Source organism: Dendrobium catenatum, unplaced genomic scaffold, assembly GCF_001605985.2.
Source record: "Dendrobium catenatum unplaced genomic scaffold, ASM160598v2 original_scaffold_232032, whole genome shotgun sequence".
Taxonomy (NCBI): Eukaryota; Viridiplantae; Streptophyta; class Magnoliopsida; order Asparagales; family Orchidaceae; genus Dendrobium; species Dendrobium catenatum.
In genome coordinates, this window is record NW_021550440.1 from 37,260 (window position 1) to 56,947 (window position 19,688).

The 19,688-nt window shown below is 37.2% G+C and overlaps 1 protein-coding gene across 1 annotated transcript; it reads right to left on the minus strand.

The window, feature by feature from the left end:
* Window positions 1-12,549: 12,549 nt before the first annotated feature.
* On the minus strand, window positions 12,550-14,085 carry LOC110113036 (U-box domain-containing protein 8-like). Its single transcript, XM_020845455.2, has one exon. The coding sequence runs from the start codon at window positions 13,968-13,970 to the stop codon at window positions 12,831-12,833; it is 1,140 nt and encodes a 379-aa protein (XP_020701114.1). The 5' UTR covers window positions 13,971-14,085; the 3' UTR covers window positions 12,550-12,830.
* Window positions 14,086-19,688: the final 5,603 nt, after the last annotated feature.

Genomic DNA, 19,688 nt, shown 5'->3' on the forward strand with positions numbered 1-19,688 from the left:
TAAAATATTGGTGGCCGAACGTAGAGGAGCGTACATTCACCGGACCAAATAAAAGTTCGTGTAAATCCGGATTTAAAGATTTACTGCGTAAATCCGCCTAAATCTAAATCCTGTCATTCGACGGATTTAACATGATTTTGGCCCAAGAAGTGCGTGAAAGTAAGAAAGATGCCTACCTTGTCAACGAGCATGAGCAAACTCTTGTAGTCATGGTTACTTCCGATCCAACAGAGAATGAACAAGGCGTGATTTCAGATCAAATATGAAGGGAATGTCGTCCAAGGAGCAAAGTCGAACAACAACCAAAGAGCCAAAGAAGTGATTGATTATTATTTAAATCACAATACAAAAAATCACTGTAAATGATAATAAAAAAATCAAAATTTATACCAATGTAAAAGGTTTATATATATATATATATATTGAGAATTAAAACTTTATAAAACATGATGTATTTGATGAAAAGAACATGATCTCCTCCTTGATCACTTGTGAGTCTGCCAAATCATACTATCATAAGATTATTTAAGGCCATAAATAGCATTTTCCTAAATTTGTACATTTTATTCTTTGTGAATGAACTATCAAATCTAGGTAGTTAATCCATATAAACTTATTCTTTATCATCCTCATATAATAACGTATTCTTAACATAATACTGCTACATGTAACATCCGCGATTGGCTGCACGAGAAACTAAAATGAGTTTTGTATTTATTTTTTAAAAAGAGCAAAAGTTTTTGGTATTAAATTCCATAAGAATGAATGTGACTTAGTTTGAGACAATTTTCTTATTACTTTCTTCTTCTTCGGCTTGGAGGAAGAAGGGACAGCATTTTGGGGGAAGTTGTAGATATCAATAGAAGTTACCAAAGGATTTGCCTATGCAGCAGAAGAAAGTATGGAATTTGATGTATCAAGAGGCTGACCATTAGCTAATGAAAGTAGAGATGAAAGAAGTCATGGAGGGAATAGTGGCTTTAGATGAAGCTGATTGGATGAAAGAGAATGATCAAAAGTAGTTGAAGGTGATGTACACGCCTTCAAGGGTGAGGTCTTTTGCAAATAGATAGAGGGATCTTGGAGGTTTTTCCAAAGCCATGGGAGTTCGGAGATTTAGTGATTGGGCTAGCAATATTTGACACGACTCAAAAATCCGACTCGAATCTAACTTGAAAATTCCGGGTGAGGGTAACCCGTTGGTGAAACAGGTCAGATTCGAGTTCAACAAACTAGTCCATTTCAAAAATTAGGTCGGTTTCAGGATGACTCGGAAACCCGCGAATGACCAGAATTTCGACCTGCTGTACACAAAATGCCGCAATCGAAAATCCTGATTCCCGCCCGCACCTGACACTTGCGTCTGCCCGGTCTGTCAGCCGTCATGTCCGCGTTGGCCGAATCTGCTCGCCGTCGCGTTAAGTGCCCGCATCGTGTCTCCCGCCAATGCGTCAGCCTGTGTCGTCATGGCATTGAGTGCCCGTCCTGTCCCGAGTGCCTCCCGTCGCGTCGAGTCCTACCGACACTATCGACTCGTTGAGCAGCTGACGCCTCACCCTGCAGTGGGTCAGGTCGGGTCAACTTGGCAACCTGCGAGGGTCGGGTTCAGGTTAAAAAAGCTGACCCGTATGCAAATACATATCGGATTCTGATTGGATCAACTAGTGTCGGGTCAATTTCAGGTTCGACTCGAACCCGACCCGTGACAATTTTGATACCCTATTTAGTGGATTCAACACTATAGGTGGTGTTGGATGGAGGCATATTGAAGTAATGACAGTTGGATGAGCATGTATTAGAGAAGAAGAGAAGGAACCAACCCTACAATTAGGATTAGGAATTCCCCTAGAATGAATACCTCTAGTACAACTTTTACTTCTGACCCGCCCCAATTTAAAAAATTGTTGGGTCTATGGAGGGGAAAGCTTTTAGCATCTTGGGTGAAGATGTCACAGTTAGAACAAGAATATGGTTTCCGCTCATAAATAATCGGTTGTTGTATGTCCTTTTTGTCTTAATAACGATCATGATAAAGCAAGGAAGATATAGAATTTTGAGAACTTACTCTTGCAAAAATCAACATAGAGGAAGATATGAAAGCTTGATCCAAATGGGGCTTCTTAAAATCCTCCTTCATTGAGCAAAATTCAGCATCGAGGGTTTGAATATGAATAGCTTGCTGTTAATGAACCATGGAGTGCCGAATATGAACATTTCCATGTCCTCATAACAAGAAAAGCTACTTAAGAAACCCCATCAGCTAGAGACAAAAGATCAACGGTAACTTTGAACATCCAGATTTTATTTACTACAAAAAAATAAAAAAAACATTATCATTAAATGGCCTCTTGCCAATTCCATAGCCCACTGAAGGAGAAATTATTATGTTCAAAGACCAGCAGAATGTTATTCAGAGACCAACCAGAATGCGTCATATCAACGGTATCAAGCCGCAGTACCAAGCGCAGAAGTGACGTGGCGCATTCTGATAGAAGAAGGAGACGGTAGGTAAGCTTTGTCCCTTCATCCGCCTCTTCATTTGAGAAATAAACCTAGTCATCAGGGACGAGCATGTAGTTTAAGGAGACGGTAGGTAAGCTGGGATCACATGCTGAGAGTAGTAGGTCGAAGCATTGGTCACAAGCCCATGATAGAAGAAGATGAGGAGAGGGGGAAACTTTTAACTATCCACGGGGTAGAATGCTCAACTCCAACGTAGCCGGAGTCAATGAACTTAAGAAGCATAGAGACTGTGGAGAATGGCAAGGGAGAGGGGAATGCTGTCACAAAACCCTAGCTAAGGCAGAGATGCATAATCCTAACATAAGTGCAAAATAATCAGTAAAAAGAGTCTAATAATGTACTTATACAAATAGTGGAATAATGATATGAGAGATAACTATTATTGAAAATATAAATCACAAACAAATATTAGACATAATAACATAGTATTCTATTATTAAAAATTAAAATTAAAAAAAATTACAAAACCAAATAATATAACATAAATTTACATCTAAAGGTGAAGTTTGAGGTTACACGAACAGGATTTATGACCCTCAATATTTATTCCAAAAATTTTCTAAAGATATTTAATTATAAGTTAAAATACCTAGAATTTAAGATTTAAATAAGTATTCGATAATACCCTGTGTACAACTAGGATTTCCTCTGATACTTGGAGGAAAATTTTAAGGATTATAAATGGCTCAGTGAATTTGCATATGGTCAATGTATTCGTAGGGATCAATGGCCCATTCCTACAGATCAATAATACGCATTTTAAATGGAACTGAAATAGGTATAGAATTTGATCAACAAAGGCAATGCTTTCATCTCGATTATGTTACTGAAGGAGATTGATGTCACATCCTTTATTCATAAAAAATGACGAAGTTCATAACGAATATATTTGTGTGGGGGTAAATGAGTTGGAATAGTAGGGGCAAGAGGAAGGATATGATTTCCCTCCTTAAACTGGCTGTTTGAAATTATTGGGTTTATAATGATGAGAATGAGATGAACTTACAGTATCAATGACACTCTTAATGTGGACCAAAGGTAATAAAATTAGGGGGTTCCTATAGCCTATGAAAATTTGAGGAGCTAATCAACTTAGCTGGAAGTTAGCCTCCATCAATTGTCTCTTGGAGCAACGACCTGAAACCTCAATTTGCAGGTGATGCACCGATGGGGGTAATGCCACTCATCAATGGAGCTCATAAAGAAAACCAATCATTACATTATGTTTTTCGCTATATATTGCGCTCAATCTTTGAGAGAATTATCAAAGGTATTGCTCAAGGGTGGCTTCTTTCCTCAATTTTAAGGTGAGAGGGATCTAAGGATAGATTTTTAACATTAGGGCTATCAAGTGTGATGAGGCCTACTTAGGTAGCCTTTACAAGGGGTTTTCCTACTATTGTGCCTGCTTGCCATCTTTCTTGAGAAATGATTGTAACTGTAAGGAACACCTCAATCAAAAAGTATTGGATCTGTTGGATCCTCAATTTGCAGCTGATGCACCGATGGGGGTAATGCCACTCATTAATGGAGCTCATAAAGAAAAACAATCATTACATTATGTTTTTCGCTATATGTTGAGCTCAATCTTTGAGAGAATCATCAAAGGTATTGCTCGAGGGTGGCTTCTTTCCTCAATTTTAAGGTGAGAGGGATCTAAGGATAGATTTTTAACATTAGGGCTATCAAGTGTGATGAGGCCTACTTAAGTAGCCTCTACAAAGGGGTTTCCCTACTATTGTGCCTGTTTGCCATCTTTCTTGAGAGATGATTGTACCCGTAAGGAACACCTCAATCAAAAAGTATTGGAATCTGCTGGATCCGTCACTGGACTGATCCAACCTGGACTAGAATAACCCCCACACACACAAAGCCATTTAGAATGAACGTTTTAATACGGTTTGGGAGGAAAACTTCAAAGGGGGGGTTGTTTAGGTATTTCCTTTTAAATGGTATGCTTTAAGGGGGAAAATTTCAGGGTATCATGTATTTGCTGAATTTTGGAGAGTTATTAGATTTTGTTTGGGCTCTAGCCGCCGGCTAGAGATTGAAAGAGTCAAATCATCTCCAATTGAGGACCCATTATATCTTGCCATTTTCTTTCATATTTTTTGCAATACAAAGTTTCATGGTGTGTTCTTCTTCCCAGGATTTTATTGTAGTTTGTTGAGACTGTGCTAGAGATGAACTTCATGAAAGGACTCAAAACAGATATTCGGACAGCAGTTAGAGTGATGAGGCCTCGTGACTTGGGAAGACTATGGAGCTAGCACAATTAATGGATGACCATAAGCACCTGGAGAGGGGCACCAGAGGCAGCAACTCAGGAGGTTCGTATAGGATAACTACTACTTTTTTTGCACCAAACGGACTGATACTAGGTAGTCTTCTACCTCTTGCCTCTAGTAAAGGCACAAACTTGCAGGAGCTAATTAAGGTTCAAAATCTGGATATGATTAAATGGTTATATATTTAGATTTTTCATGTAAAGCAGACCAAATAAGATTCGTAGAATTGATGCTACAAAATGTCTATTTCACAATAGAACTAAGAACCAACAGGCCCCTTTATTCCAATAGTTTCAATAGTAGTTCTGTTTAGAGATTTCCTTTTGGATGGTATGCTTTAAGGAAGAAAATTTCTTGTGATAAGGGTATCATGTATTTGCTAAATTTTCGAGAGTTCTTGGATTTTGTTTGGGATCTAGCCATCGTCTAGAGGTTGGGAGAGTTGGGTCCTCCTCTCCAATTGATGATCCATTGTATCTTGTCATTTTCTTTCGTATTTTTTACAATAAAAAATTTCGTGGTGTGTTCTTCTTCCCAAATTCTTCTTGTGGTTCGCTGATCTGGTAGAAATTGCATCTATTTCCTATCATAATCTTTTCCAAGATAGCGATGCCATCTTTCTTGAGAAATGATTGTAACTGTAAGGAACACCTCAATCAAAAAGTATTGGATCTGTTGGATCCGTCACTAGACTGATCCAACCTGGACTAGAATAACCCCCACACACACAAAGCATTTAGAATGAAGGTTTTAATACGGTTTGGGAGGAAAACTTCAAAGGGGGGGTTGTTTAGGTATTTCCATTTAAATGGTATGCTTTAAGGGGGAAAATTTCCTAAGGTAAGGGTATCATGTATTTTCTGAATTTTGGAGAGTTATTGGATTTAGTTTGGGCTATTGGAAGAGTTAAATCCTCTCCAATTGAGGATTCATTATATATTGCTATTTTCTTTCATATTTCTTGCAATACAAAGTTTCATGGTGTGTTCTTCTTCCCAAAATTTTTTGTAGTTTGTTGAGATTGTGCTAGAGATGAACTTCATGAAAGGACTCAAAACAGAGATTCGGGAAGCAGTTAAGAGTGATGAGGCCTTGTGACTTGGGGAGGCTATGGAGCTAGCACAATTAATGGAGGAGCATAAGCACCTGGAGAGGGGCACCAGAGGCAGCAACTCAGGGGGTTCGTATAGGATAACTACCACTTTTTTGGCACCAAAGGGACTGATACTAGGTAGTCTTCTACCTCTTGCCTCTAGTAAAGGCACAAACTTGCAGGAGCTAATTAAGGTTCAAAATCTGGATATGATTAAATGGTTATATATTTATATTTTTCATGTAACAGGAGACCAAATAAGGATTCGTAGAATTGATGCTACAAAATGTCTATTTCACAATAGAACTAAGAACCAACAGGCCCCTTTATTCCAATGGTTTCAATATTAGTTATGTTTAGAGATTTCCTTTTGGATGGTATGCTTTAAGGAAGAAAATTTCTTGTGATAAGGGTATCATATATTTGCTAAATTTTCGAGAGTTCTTGGATTTTGTTTGGGATCTAGCCATTGTCTAGAGGTTGGGAGAGTTGGGTCCTCCTCTCCAATTGATGATCCATTGTATCTTGTCATTTTCTTTCGTATTTCTTACAATACAAAATTTCGTGGTATGTTCTTCTTCCCAAATTCTTCTTGTGGTTCGCTGATCTGGTAGAAATTGCATTTATTTCCTATCATAATCTTTTCCAAGATAGCGACAAATTATTGTTTTGGAGACATTGCTGAGTTGAGCATGTTTCTCAAGAGAAGCTATCATTAGCAAGGGTACATTTGCAACACACGCATAGCTAATAAACGGTGAACCTATGCAAAAAGTTTATCCCCCTAAAGGACATTTGATGTCCAAGTCAATGTTAGCTTGAATGTTACCTAACAAAAATTTTATGAAAGAAAATAAGTTGAGGATATATCCCATCATCTAACCCCCTGGGGGAGTATTTATAATGCTTGTAAGAAGAATATTTCATACATATTGATGAGCCATATGATAGATGATCAAATCGAATGGTCATACATCACTAACCAAATCTTAGTGAATTCCTCGCAAGCTTTGAATTTGTAGTTTCTAGATATTTTGATGGTTTTTGCAGTATTAAAAGCTCGCATTAATTTCAAATTACATCCCAACCAAATGATGAAATCTAATACATGTCATTTTTCAAAAACATATTTTCCAACTTCAACCAACCAATATGAAGCGCATGGAACATACCTGGTGCAACAGCAAGCATAGCCAAGCCAACCAAAAGCACGACAATGGCACAGTGAGAACCATAGGTCTAAAAATGTTCCCAATCGCTGCCACCAAATAAAAATTCCACTCGCATTATAATCATAGCTAAAATAAAAATCAATTCATATGTTCATAACAATATAATAAAACTGCGCATGCAAAAAATGAAGGTAATATTCTAATCATATTTATTATAAATGAAACAATGTTATTTAAAAAAAAAATTAAATAAAAGAAAGACAGTATCAAACAAACCTGAAGTATAACGAAGACATTGCTTCTGATCATAGTATTGTTCCCACCAAAAACAAGAAATAGGTTTCAATTAAATTGGTACAAATGTGGTTGCTAGTAGATAAGGCCAACATTAACTTTCTATAAAAAATTTCCAAAATACAAAGTCTCAAACAAAAAATACTCCAACAATTTCAGTAAAAACAAAATAATAACATTCACTGCGCCATCATTAATGGCCAATTTAAATGTTTCTGCAAAAACAAGTTGCAAAATAGAGTAGTCAACGATGCCCACCTAAGCCTTGCCTTTGAGAGTTTCGCCTCAGCTTCCACCAAAGAGGTTACCGGTTCAAGATAGTGTATAAAGATATATGTGAGTTTATAATTAAATTCACTCAAAATCCAAAATAAAAAGTTTACAGCTATAAAACAAATAGGTTCAATTAAATGGAAGTTTTAACATACCAAGGCTGTGGCATATGGGAGTAATGGCTCTCAGTTTCACAGAATATCCACCAAATTGCAGACCACGCGTGGCACTGGAACAAAATCTAGAAAACTATCTGCTTTGCTCTTTCAGAATCCGAACAAAATTCATAGCATAAAAGCAATGCAAAGATGAAAAATAAAATAACCATGCATGTAGAGCAGATAAATCCTTCCTGTAGATTTGGGCTGGTTCACTCTGATGTAATAATGCTAGAAACAAGTTTCAAACCAACCAAATGTAGGGGCTCTCAATTTCCAACACTATTTTAAAAGCTGTAGCTACTTAAACTCCTATTTGCAGGACTTCTATTTTAAGTATAATCCTGATAAGCCTCAATGTAATTCATTTTTTTCACCATCAAAAGTGAATTTATTTACCTTAATTTCTCAAAAGTTGTAGCTGCTTAAACTCCTATTTGTAGGACTTCTATTTTTGGTATAATCCTAACAAGCCACAATCTAATTCAATTTTTCCACCATCAAAAAGTGAATTTCTTTTCCTTAATAACCTTCAACATCCCTTCACTCCACCATGAATTCTTCTCATCAGTGCATAATCGATTTTTAAATTTGTAAATCTATTACAACAATCCTCTTAATGAAAGTAGCCATCTTATCCCATGTTAGGTTTGCTTAACTAAAGAATTCCAAAATCTCTCAACAATCTATTTTAAAAGATTAATAAATTCTCACCTTGCAAATTCCGCCACCTTATTCTAGAGCCGAAAATTTTTATTGCTTTCTTGCCATATTTAAGAAATATATCCATAACTACTATCCTATATAATGTGGTCAAACTATCTCCTAGAGCCATACTATAATTTTTGCAAGTAGATTATGCATTGCTTTTAAGTAAGAATAAATATATTTATGATTTAGTGATTCCACTTCTGCAAGTAGATTATGCCACCAAGTATTCTTCTCATTTTTTTAAAGTATAAGTTAACTATTGCAAAATCATAGTTTGCTACAAAATCAAGTATAATTTTTCTCATTCTATTTCTATCTCAAACTCCATCTCTCAACAATCTATTTTAAAAGATTACTAAATTCTCGCCTTACTAATTCCACCATCCCCAGAGCCAAATTTTTTTATTGCTTTCTAGTTATATTTAAAAAATATATACAAAGCTAATATCGTATATTATGTGGTCAACTATCTCTTAGAGTCATACTATAATTTTTGCAAGTAGATTATGCATTGATTTATAAGTCAGAAGAAATATATTTGTGATTTGGTGATTCCACTTTTGTAACTAACCAAGTATTCTCATTTTTTTAAAGCATAAGTTAGCTATTGCAAAATCATAGGCTGCTACAAAATCAAGTATAACTTCTCTCATTCTATTTCAATATCAAACTCCATAGCATCATGAATCCTACATCAAATCCTAGAAGTACCAATATGCTCATTGGTATATGTAGAAATATCAACTCCACCAATTCCACTAACATGAATTCTTCCTCCATCAATGTTCCACCGAGCCTAGCAATCCTCCACATTCCTTACTCAATTCATGCCACATTAATGATCCAAGTTAAGTTATTATTCATATCGTCTCATTAATCCATAGACTAATAAAATTATTCTATGATTATTATTCTGTCACCTCATCAATCCATAGATTATTATAATTATTCTGTGACTAGTATTCCTTGATTTTATACGTTTTCAAATTGAAAAAAAAAACTCTCCTAGGATTATATGAATACTACAAAAAACATTATAATGAATGCTAAACATTTCTTACCAATTATTGGCGAGCATGATTGAGATAAATCCTACATTTAAGTGTGTCGTCGTATCCCACTTTTACTTATTTTTCACCACACTCAAGTTAAATTGTGGCAAATTTCGTATGCCAAAGTGGGTGATGTCTTAGCCCACCCTTGCATATTTCTCATAAAAAATGGGTTAGCTCATGACAGGCACTTCCAAAAAATGCTCTGGCAACAATAAAATTCAAATTTAGATTAATTAAATTAGTTTTGATGTGTCTTGCGACTAGCCATGGCATAATAATATCCATCAATCTTTCTTCTCCAAGTTAGGAGCTAGCAACAAGGATGCCAAAATAATAATAATTTTTTCAAAGCAAATTTTGATGGTCACCATAAGCAAATATTGGCATGTAGAGATTTCAATGATGATGGTGGTCAATCAATAGAAGCAAAATCTAATGCAACTCAAAAAAATCAAATGAACTCTACCCAACAAGTCAAATGCGCTCCTGTAGAAAAAGGGCAAATTAACTCCAACAACAAGCAAATCAAATGTCCAAGTCATGATTGAGGTGGCAAGCTCCCATGAGACGCAGAAATCCCTGTTTATGAAATGTAAAGCAACAAAAAACCTCTTACCAGTCTATGCTCTTATATTTTTTTCCTAAGAAAAAACAATTGAAAATGGTCAAAGTATCACAAAATAATAAGTAAAAAGAGTTACAAAGTAGCCATCGCATCCACCTAGACAATTAGAAACATACTTTCCATGTGACTGTTCAAAACCCATAGATATAAGTATGTTTAAAGATTTCTTTAAACAATCATATATTGTAAGCATTATTAGTATCCCTAAGAAGAGTATGCATGCCAACTTTCACAAAAAGAAAAAAAAAGAAGAAGAGTATGCATGAAAAAGCTCATGATAAAAAATTGGTCTTCATATTCATATCGCCTTTTTATCCAAATTGTTTAAACTTTTGGAATCTGTTTGATATCATTGTCAGTATTTGAATTACAAACATGGATATAACATGAAGGACTATTTAAGTTAAAGCTGAATCATGCATTTCATTTAAAAATTCATCACATTGAAGCACACAGCAAGAATGGTAATTAATTGTGATTAGCTTTAGATGAAATATACTGGGAACAATTTTGATGCGGTATTTGCGTTAAATTTGAAGCATGCATTTCAATCAAACAATTGATAGTATATTCAATATCAATTTAATGATGTTTGTTGTGGCTAATTAGCATAAGAACATAAAGAGATGGGGCCATATAGGAAAAAGTATTTTAAGGAAGCAAACAAATTAGAAGAGGTCCTTTACTCAAAACCTAGGAGAAAAAAAAACGAAAGATGGGAGAAATGATCTGTCCACTTAGCACAAGAAGCAGTTATAAACTACCCTCCATAAGGAAAAATAAAGAACACTTTATTATGCTACTTACTAATAACAACATCAAGCTCTACAACATAGTCTTCATGGAGGGAGAGATTACTACGTGTGGTGTCCGGACCGTCCAGAGGCGAATCCGGACGCGCCATGTCGCCTGGATGCATCAGGCCACGGGTGACGTGGCGCAGACGGATTCGTCTCCGAATGAATCCGGACTCCGCACGTGATAATTTTCCTCATGGAAGGGCATGCAAAGCAACTGATGCAGTATGTGACCCCAATTGAAAAGTATCCTCATGCATGTGGTATCAACTAAAAAATTAATACAAGCCAAAAATTTTTATTAGACCACAATTAAATAGCCAAGTCCTGTCATAAATGCATTTGTCAAATATACTTCGTAAGTAGCACCTGTTGATGTTTTATTTGTATCAAGATTGTATAAGAAAGAAAGCCAATCAAAATCATCAGTAGACCTGCAAATCACAGTTATCACACACAAGCTAGCTAGCGTGCAGTATACAAAGTGCATTGCATTTTTTAATCAATTAGGTTCAAAAAACCCAAAAAAAATAAAAAATCATTTCAATAGCACAAGTTCGAAACTTAGAGTATCAAACCAAATACTTGAGAATGAGAACCAGTAGAAGTTGTGGACAACTCAAATTTAAAAGGAAAGTTTATAAAGTTTTGATGGGTAAGGACACCTCCGGACATGAATACTAGATTGTACAATTTAGACAACCCAAATTTGAGTCTGAAGCACCATATCAAATACTTTGCTTGCCATTTAGTATTTTACCATCACAACAGAAAGCATAACGTTGACCTTTAAAGGGGTATATTATAAGATCAGAAACGGAAAAATCCTTTGCACACACACCCACCACACAAGAAAATTTCATCTTTGGTTGCCAACTCATTTGAGAAGGATTTTTTGAATAAAAAAAAGCCTTCTGACGGCCACCTAACACTTGTTAAATCGAGTCCCACCTTGTTGCAGAGCCGAACTCACTTTTTTGTTTTTTTTTGGGTAAAGAATAATCTATTTTCAATAAACCTCTAGCACAAGGACATCTATAACCATAATTGTTCGCATATGTTATGCTTTTCTGCAAAACTCCAAACAACTTTTCCTATTGACAGACGCACTTACTTCCATCAAAATTGCATTATCCAATAGACAACTTATACACTAAAATATGAGATAGTAATTAAGCTATACCAACTTTTACACTAAAATATGAGATAGTAATTAAGTTATACACTAAAATGAGATAAAAACACTGACCTTTTTTACTCTTTTGGCATGCCAACGTTACAAAGAAAAACACATGACGGTCTAAGTTGTTATAGTCAATAGTGCATCCACTCCACAAAAAACCAATAATTTGGTGGGGATGAGTGCCCATAACATCGAGGGTACGTAACCAAAGCAATAATATTTAGCAATAAAATTTAGACTCCATGATTATCTCGTTGATCAATCGCTAATTGGACCAGAATAACCTAGAAACTCCAACCAAAAAACAAGTCCCTCAATCATATCAAGATGTAAATCGGAAGGTGAAGTAGCCACTCAATTGCAGCATTTAAGGAATATGCACAGTAAATTTGGTTGCTTCCATGAAAAGAGTTTAAATTGTTACGAAAACAAGTTATGACTTTTTCAATATTAACAGAACTATTTATCCCAATTTTACAGACCTTGAGGAGGTAGAGCCCAAAACAAAAGGAAAACATCACCTTTTATACAGTAGTTTTCAAAGCAGGGCCTCAGGAAGAACTCATTTAACAATTACAGGTTGAATACAAGCCCAGCTGCTCTGCTTCCCCCATCAATAACACCAACGCAAGATCTCCATAACATGGAAACCAGCGATTCATATTAAACCAACAAATTCTCCCTTCTCAATAGTTCTAGCCAAAGCCAAAGCATTCCTCCCAATCTTCCCATCATCCTTTTCAACAAGCACCAAACAAATCTCCAGGACCCCTTCTTCTTTTGTTTCCCATCTTACCTTCTCAATATCAGAGCATACAAAGTTCAGCACCAAAAGTGCATGCTCGATCCCTCTCCCGGTGCCTTTCACCAAAACTCCAGCCAAAACCCTAACGAACCCATCGACATTAGCCATGGCATCCCTTCCTTCTCTACACTTCGCTATCAAACTTAGAACCAGAACAGCCCTTTCTGAGCCATCTCCCGCAAAGTAAACCAAGGCAGGCACCGCCCCAGCACGCACCGCACGGCGTCGATTCTCCGGAAACTTGCAGAGCTCGTACAGCGTAGTAGCAGCTTCCCGGCGATCTCGAGCCTTGCCGTTACGAAGGAGGACCGAAAGGGCTGGTATTGCGAAAGGATGAGCGCCGATGGTGCACTTATTGACCTCAACTACGGCGAGGCTGGTTAGAGTAGTGGCTGCGAGGGAAGCGTTGGGTCCACCGCCGGCTAGGGCTTGAACAAGTGAGTCGATGGCACCGTCCGCGACGAGTCCGACGCGTGCGTCATCGCCGTCGAGGGAGAGGTAGATGAGGGTACGGAGAGCGAGGTCCTGCAGGTCAGGGGAGTCCTGAGAGGCGGCGTGGCGAAGGAGTATGGAGGGAGCTGACGAGTCCAAAAGAAGGCGGCGAAAGGCGGGTTCGTCTTTGGCGAGGCGGAGCAACGAAGAAAGTGCGGCGTTGGAGGCGGGGTAGGAAAGGGATGAAAGAAGGAACCTTGGGTCAGTCGACGGTGAGATTTGAGGTTTATTGCACTTCCTGCCGGCGACAGGAGTGTAGTTGTGTATGAGAGAACGAAGGGTGTGATTCGGGATTAGAACGGATTGGGGAGGAAGCGGAAGCTTAGAGATGGGGCAAGTATGGTGACCGGAGTCGATCCAGCGCTGGATTGATGAGCGATCAAAGGTGTGCCCGGAGGCTACAATTACGGGGTCCGACATCACTTCGAGGGAGATAGGGCAACGGAAGTCATCGGGGTATTTCAACTCCATGGTTCCCACCTTATCTATAGCTTCACTCATAAGTGGCTCTCTGCCTCTTCGCCGAGTACAGCCGCCGCCGTCGCCGGAGAAGGGAAGGTAGTGAGAAGGAAAGCGGCGGCGACGGTGGGGGCAAATGCCAAATGGTACTATATTTTGTTTTTTCAGTAGAGAGAGAACTTGCTCCCGATATGACCTTAGGAATTTTGCCGTGTTCCTATAACTGGCGAGCTACGGACCGGTAATTTATCTGTGACAGCAGGTTGGCATCACCCCAGGTGAACTTAATTAATGTTCACCGAACTTTATTTTCGAAAGGAAAAAGAAAAAAAGAACGCAGGATATTTGTTTTAATTCCTGCCAAGAATTTGCAGAGAGCGGTGATTTATTCGATGGAGAGGAGAGGGCGGTCACTCGTATTCTAGATGACATAAATACGGATAAGTTGAGGATAAAATTTTTGTGTCTTTTTTTTTTATTTCCCATTTATATTTAACATGATACAAATTATTTTTCTTATATATGTATATATATGAAATGTTGATTTAAAGGTTTGTTTTTATATGAAATCATGTATTTTAATTTTTTTAAATATTTTTCAAAACTTCCTTATTTGAAATATTTTATAGCAATTTTACTTCAAATCAAATAGACCTTTAATGCATTTGAAATTTACTCTATTTAGATAAAACAAATACTTCAAATCAATTTTATAATTGCATGTCATCTCCAACAAGGGGTGTCAATTTCGGGTCACGAGTCGGGCTCGGGTCGAACCTTAAACTGACCCAACACTATTTAGAACCCGATTGATTTTTCAAAACGGGTCGGTTTCCGAACCCGAACCCAACCCGCTTCGGGTCCAGGTCAACACAACACAACCCGAATGACCCGATGTCAATAAAAAAAATGCTAGTTTTTTGGTCCAAAAAAGGGTCAAACTCCACTTTTCGAGTCCAAAACGGGTTAATCTCTAGTTGTCGGGTCAAAAACTGATCAATTTCGAGTCAAAGGGTCAACCCGAACCCGACCCGTTTTGTGATTGGGTTTATCCTAACTCAAAATTTTCGGGTCAAATTTTTGGGTCGTATCAAATATTGACACCCCTACCTCCAGCCATCAGGCATCATCATCAATGAGCTTTGCAATGCATTCTTTTTCTTTTTTCAAGCCAAATAAAAAAAATAATCACATTCATTTATTTTACACTCATCTAAATAAACTCTAAACACTTTAAATACATTACATTATTTATATATTACAAATTATTTCACTTTGAATTTTTGCAAATTTTTTCCATTCTATCAAATATTTCCTAAAAATAAATCATGCAGAAAATTCAAATTACCTCAAAAAATCACATTAAATTTGTTTTTATTCCAACCAAACACTTGATTTTTTTTTTTTTTTTGGGACACTTAGGTCAATTAAGTCAAACTCACACACACATTATATATACAAGACTCGAACTCAAGATCTCTCAGTTGATAATCAAAACTCTCAACCAACAGATCAAGATAAACTGTATAACACTTAAATTTTTCAATCATCAACATTTGAATTACTCTATACCACTAATACTTGAAACTAAAGAGCCCTTCATGAATTTGAAATCGCGACCCGAATGAGTGAATTCAAAATTCATCTCTCACCCACAACATAAACCTCTGTCATGGCATCTAAAGCCATCTCATAGGCGCGAACTCTAGCTAGCCTCATAATAACGAAATAAATCTATATTGTGATCACATTCTTCTCCCGTTTATGTAGTTTGCAAACCTTATGCCCATCTTGGCTATCCACAAACTCCGTAGGTTTTTAACTAGGGGTGTAAGTGAGTTAAGATGGCTTGCAAGTCAACTCGAGCTCAACTCATTTATGGGCTCACGAGTCGATCAAGCTTGATGAGGCTTAACTCGTGAGCCGGCTCGAATCACAATTAATATTTTTAAATTATTCTTTTATTATATGTGAATAGTAATAAAAATTAATAATAAACATTTTTTTAATATTGCACAAGCCCAAGCCCAAATTTGAATCAAATCCAGCTCGAATTCGTCATAACGCGTGGCTCGAGGCAGACGACATGTGCAAGGTGAACCGCACTAGGCTAGAGGCGCTCGGACTCATGTGTGGACTGCATTGGGCATGAGGGGAACCGCGCTGGGCGGAGGCGGATTGCGCGACTCAGCCACGCGTGTGACTGAGGGATTCGGCCTACGTGTGTGTATTGCAAGACTCGAACTCGCCGCTCACATGCGGACTGCAGAACTCGGACCGCCGAAACTCATGAGCCAGGTCGAGCTTGTTAACGGTGGGACAAGCCCGAGTTCGAGCTCGCCTTTTGAGCTCGAGCTCGAGTTTGAGCTGACTTTCTGACTGACAAGCCAAGCTCAATAATGCCATTACTTGACTCGTTTACACCTCAAACCCCAATTTTTTTTTTAGTCCCTAACCCCAATGCCCATCTTTGATACATGTGACCTTTGAGTGCAGCTTGCGGCTCTCTCACAACTTCTTACCCTTGTGCCACGACAATCCTTTCGTGCTCAAAATTGGTTTAAAAGAAGTGTTTAGATTAATTTTACTTCTAATGAAAAAATTGAAATAAAAAAGTAATTTAATTTATCAAATGCCCAAATTAGATCAATCATTCAACAAAAAAAACAAACCAGAATTCAGATATTTGAAGTTCTAAGTTAACTTATAAACCAAATCTACCATATCTATCTTGTTAGCAACGTTTTCTTCTTTTTTTCTGAAGATTGTTTGCATCAAATGCATGACTAGTGATAAGATTTCCTTGATTCTATTTGTAAGAATTTTGACTACAATTTTATAAAAAAAAAGCTACATAATGAAGTGCATTATAATCACCAATAGAATGGACATGTGTCATCTTAAGAATTAAGGTGATAAGACTAATTGACCATTGTTTCGAGCTAGAATATACGCGTCAATACAGTTGTAATTTTACGTTTTAATGTTGAATGGATATCCAGCTCGTACACAGAGAGCACAAGATTTTTTACGTGGAAAACCCTCGAAAGGGGTAAACCCACGAGGCCTAGCCTAGTTGTAATTTTTTACGTTTTAAATTTTTTGTAAGAATTTTGACTACATTAAATATAGTGGGCTGACTCGACCCAGAGGGCGATCAGGTTACAAATGTCAACCATATGGTTGAAGTTTAGTGTTAAATTTGTCGTCACTTGGAAGTTGGGGCGTCAGTTAGTAGTCCTACAGTTATTTGGCAGAATTCTGACGTCACTTGATGGTCTAGCGGAGTTAAGGGCCTCAAGTGTTGGCCCGGTGAAGGCGAGGGCTCAAGTGGTGGTCCGGCGAAACTCCGGCAGTGGTCCGACGAAACTCCGTCGGTGGTCGAGGAGGAGCTTATTCCTTCTCTTCTTCCTTCTCTTCTCTTATTCTCTTCTTATCTTCTTGGTTGAATCCTTTCTCAAGAGAAATGAGGGGTCTATTTATAGATTTCTGGAGTGGCATGGTCCGTAAATAGGTTAGAGATCAAGGGTAAAGGGGGAGTGGTCGGATGGATGACTGATGTTGAATCCTTTGATCATGGACCGTTTGATGGACATTTGAATGTCTTAGTGATGTCCGATTTTTGTGATCTTGGGCTCGTTGGATTCTTCTCGTCAAGTCGCTTGATTCGATTATAAACACGTTATATTTGGAAACCATTTGGTAATCCAAATTGTGGTTTGAACCTTCCAACAGCTCTTCTAATCCTTTTTTTGGACCCGTTTGGGCTCGGATTGGGTTGGATTTGGTGTCGATGGGTTCGTATTATCCAAACGCTCAGTTCGACTATAAGTTTACCGAAATCAGAGAACGAATGATCCCAATTTTAATTTTGAAAGTTTCCAACTTGATTTTGCATTGAGATCCATGCCCGATCAAGATAATTTTTTGATGACATATCAACCATATTAGTGAGTTTTCCAACATTAAAAAAGGGAGGTATTGCATCCATTAAAATATGACCAAGATATTAAGTGTTATTAAAGAATTTGGCTCCATATCAAGGATGTCAATTCGAGGTGACATGTTAGGCTAAGGTTTAACTCGATGCTAATTCAAACCCTCGTTATGTATCGTGGGGTCAAAATGTTGAACTTTTATTACGTCCTCTGACCGGACGTAGTTCTATGTTCGGTCAGAGGATTGTTACTCGATTTTTGCTCGGTATTTGGTTGGTATTGCTAGATATTGTTTGGTAATAACGAGGAATATCGCTCTGTAAAGACCAATACCGAGTAATACCGAGCAATACTGAGTAATCCAATTTTTTGGGATTACTCGGTATTGCTCGGTATTGCTTGGTATTACTCGGTATTTTGTCTTCACATAATGGTATTTCTCGTTATTGTTGGTATTGCTCGGTATTTGTTCGGTATTTCTCGTTTGTGCCTGCAATCTTAGTGTCGGCCGAACGTAGCTCTACGTACGTTCACCAGACCAAATAAAAGTTCCAAAATGTTTACCCTGAATCTGATTGATTTAATCGACTTATCATATAAATCATATAATTTTTAGATCAAAATAGCTAATCTAACCCATATATGACATATTTATCTAATTTTAAAAATAAAATAATATTAATTGTACAATCCAATTGTACCTATGAAATTATTATCCCAATAACAAGAGAGAACTAGAGTTTGAGGACATCGATTTGCCGAGAAAAATTAGCTCGGGATATTTTGATTGAAATTCAATCAAAATAAATTTATTTATTTAGTTTAATTTGAGATTAGTCTAATATATAAAAAAGTAATTAACTCTTATATTGCACTTATCTAAATATTTTCAAAAATCTTCTCGAACAAATATTTGATCAGAAAATCTTCTTGAAAAACTATTTTCAAATCCAAATATTTCAAAAACAATCTTATCAAAGCTTTGCTAGGCTATCATCTCATATTTTTTTGCCCTAAAGACCAATCATGCCCTTTTTTGGAAAAATTATTGCATCCTCCCACCTGACGTAGAGATGTGTCCTCCCAGAGCTAAAATCGCGCTAAAAAACAAGAAATACCAAGCAAATACCGAGCAATACCAAACAATAACAAGGAATATCATCATGTGAAGACCAATACCGAGTTATACCGAGCAATACAAAAGAATACCTAGTTTTTCCTAGAGAAAACTCGGTATGTGCTCGGTATAACTCGGTATTGATCTTCACATGATGATATTACTCGTTATTACCAAATAATACCTAGCAATACCGAGCAAAAACCGAGTTTTTTGGCGGTGGGAGGACACATCTCTACATCAGGTGGGAGGACGCAATAATTTTTCCCTTTTTTGGGACATTTTTCATGTTTTTTTTTTACTTTTTGCACTTTAAGAGATCGGGTTATAGGTCAATTGGTCGTTGGAAGAAAAATTCATCCCTATCTTGCCCACGCTCGAATCCCCTAATATGTCTGTTGCGTCCTGGAATAGACTATAAGATCGTTGAAATCGGAGTTCGGATGCTCCCGGATTTAATTTTTGAAGTCTCCAACTAGTTTTTGCCTCGAGATTCGTGCCTGATCAAGCTAATTTTGTGATGATGTATCAATGTCCAAAAGATAAACTTTTGCACTTTAATACTAAACAATAAGCTTCTAATCATTTTGGCAGACTTTTCATATGCCGATCTAAACATTAATATTAGAATGCATTTGAGTGAAGATGAATTTACGGATCGAGCTACGGCTCATTGGTCGACGGAATATGTTCCTCCGTGTGATT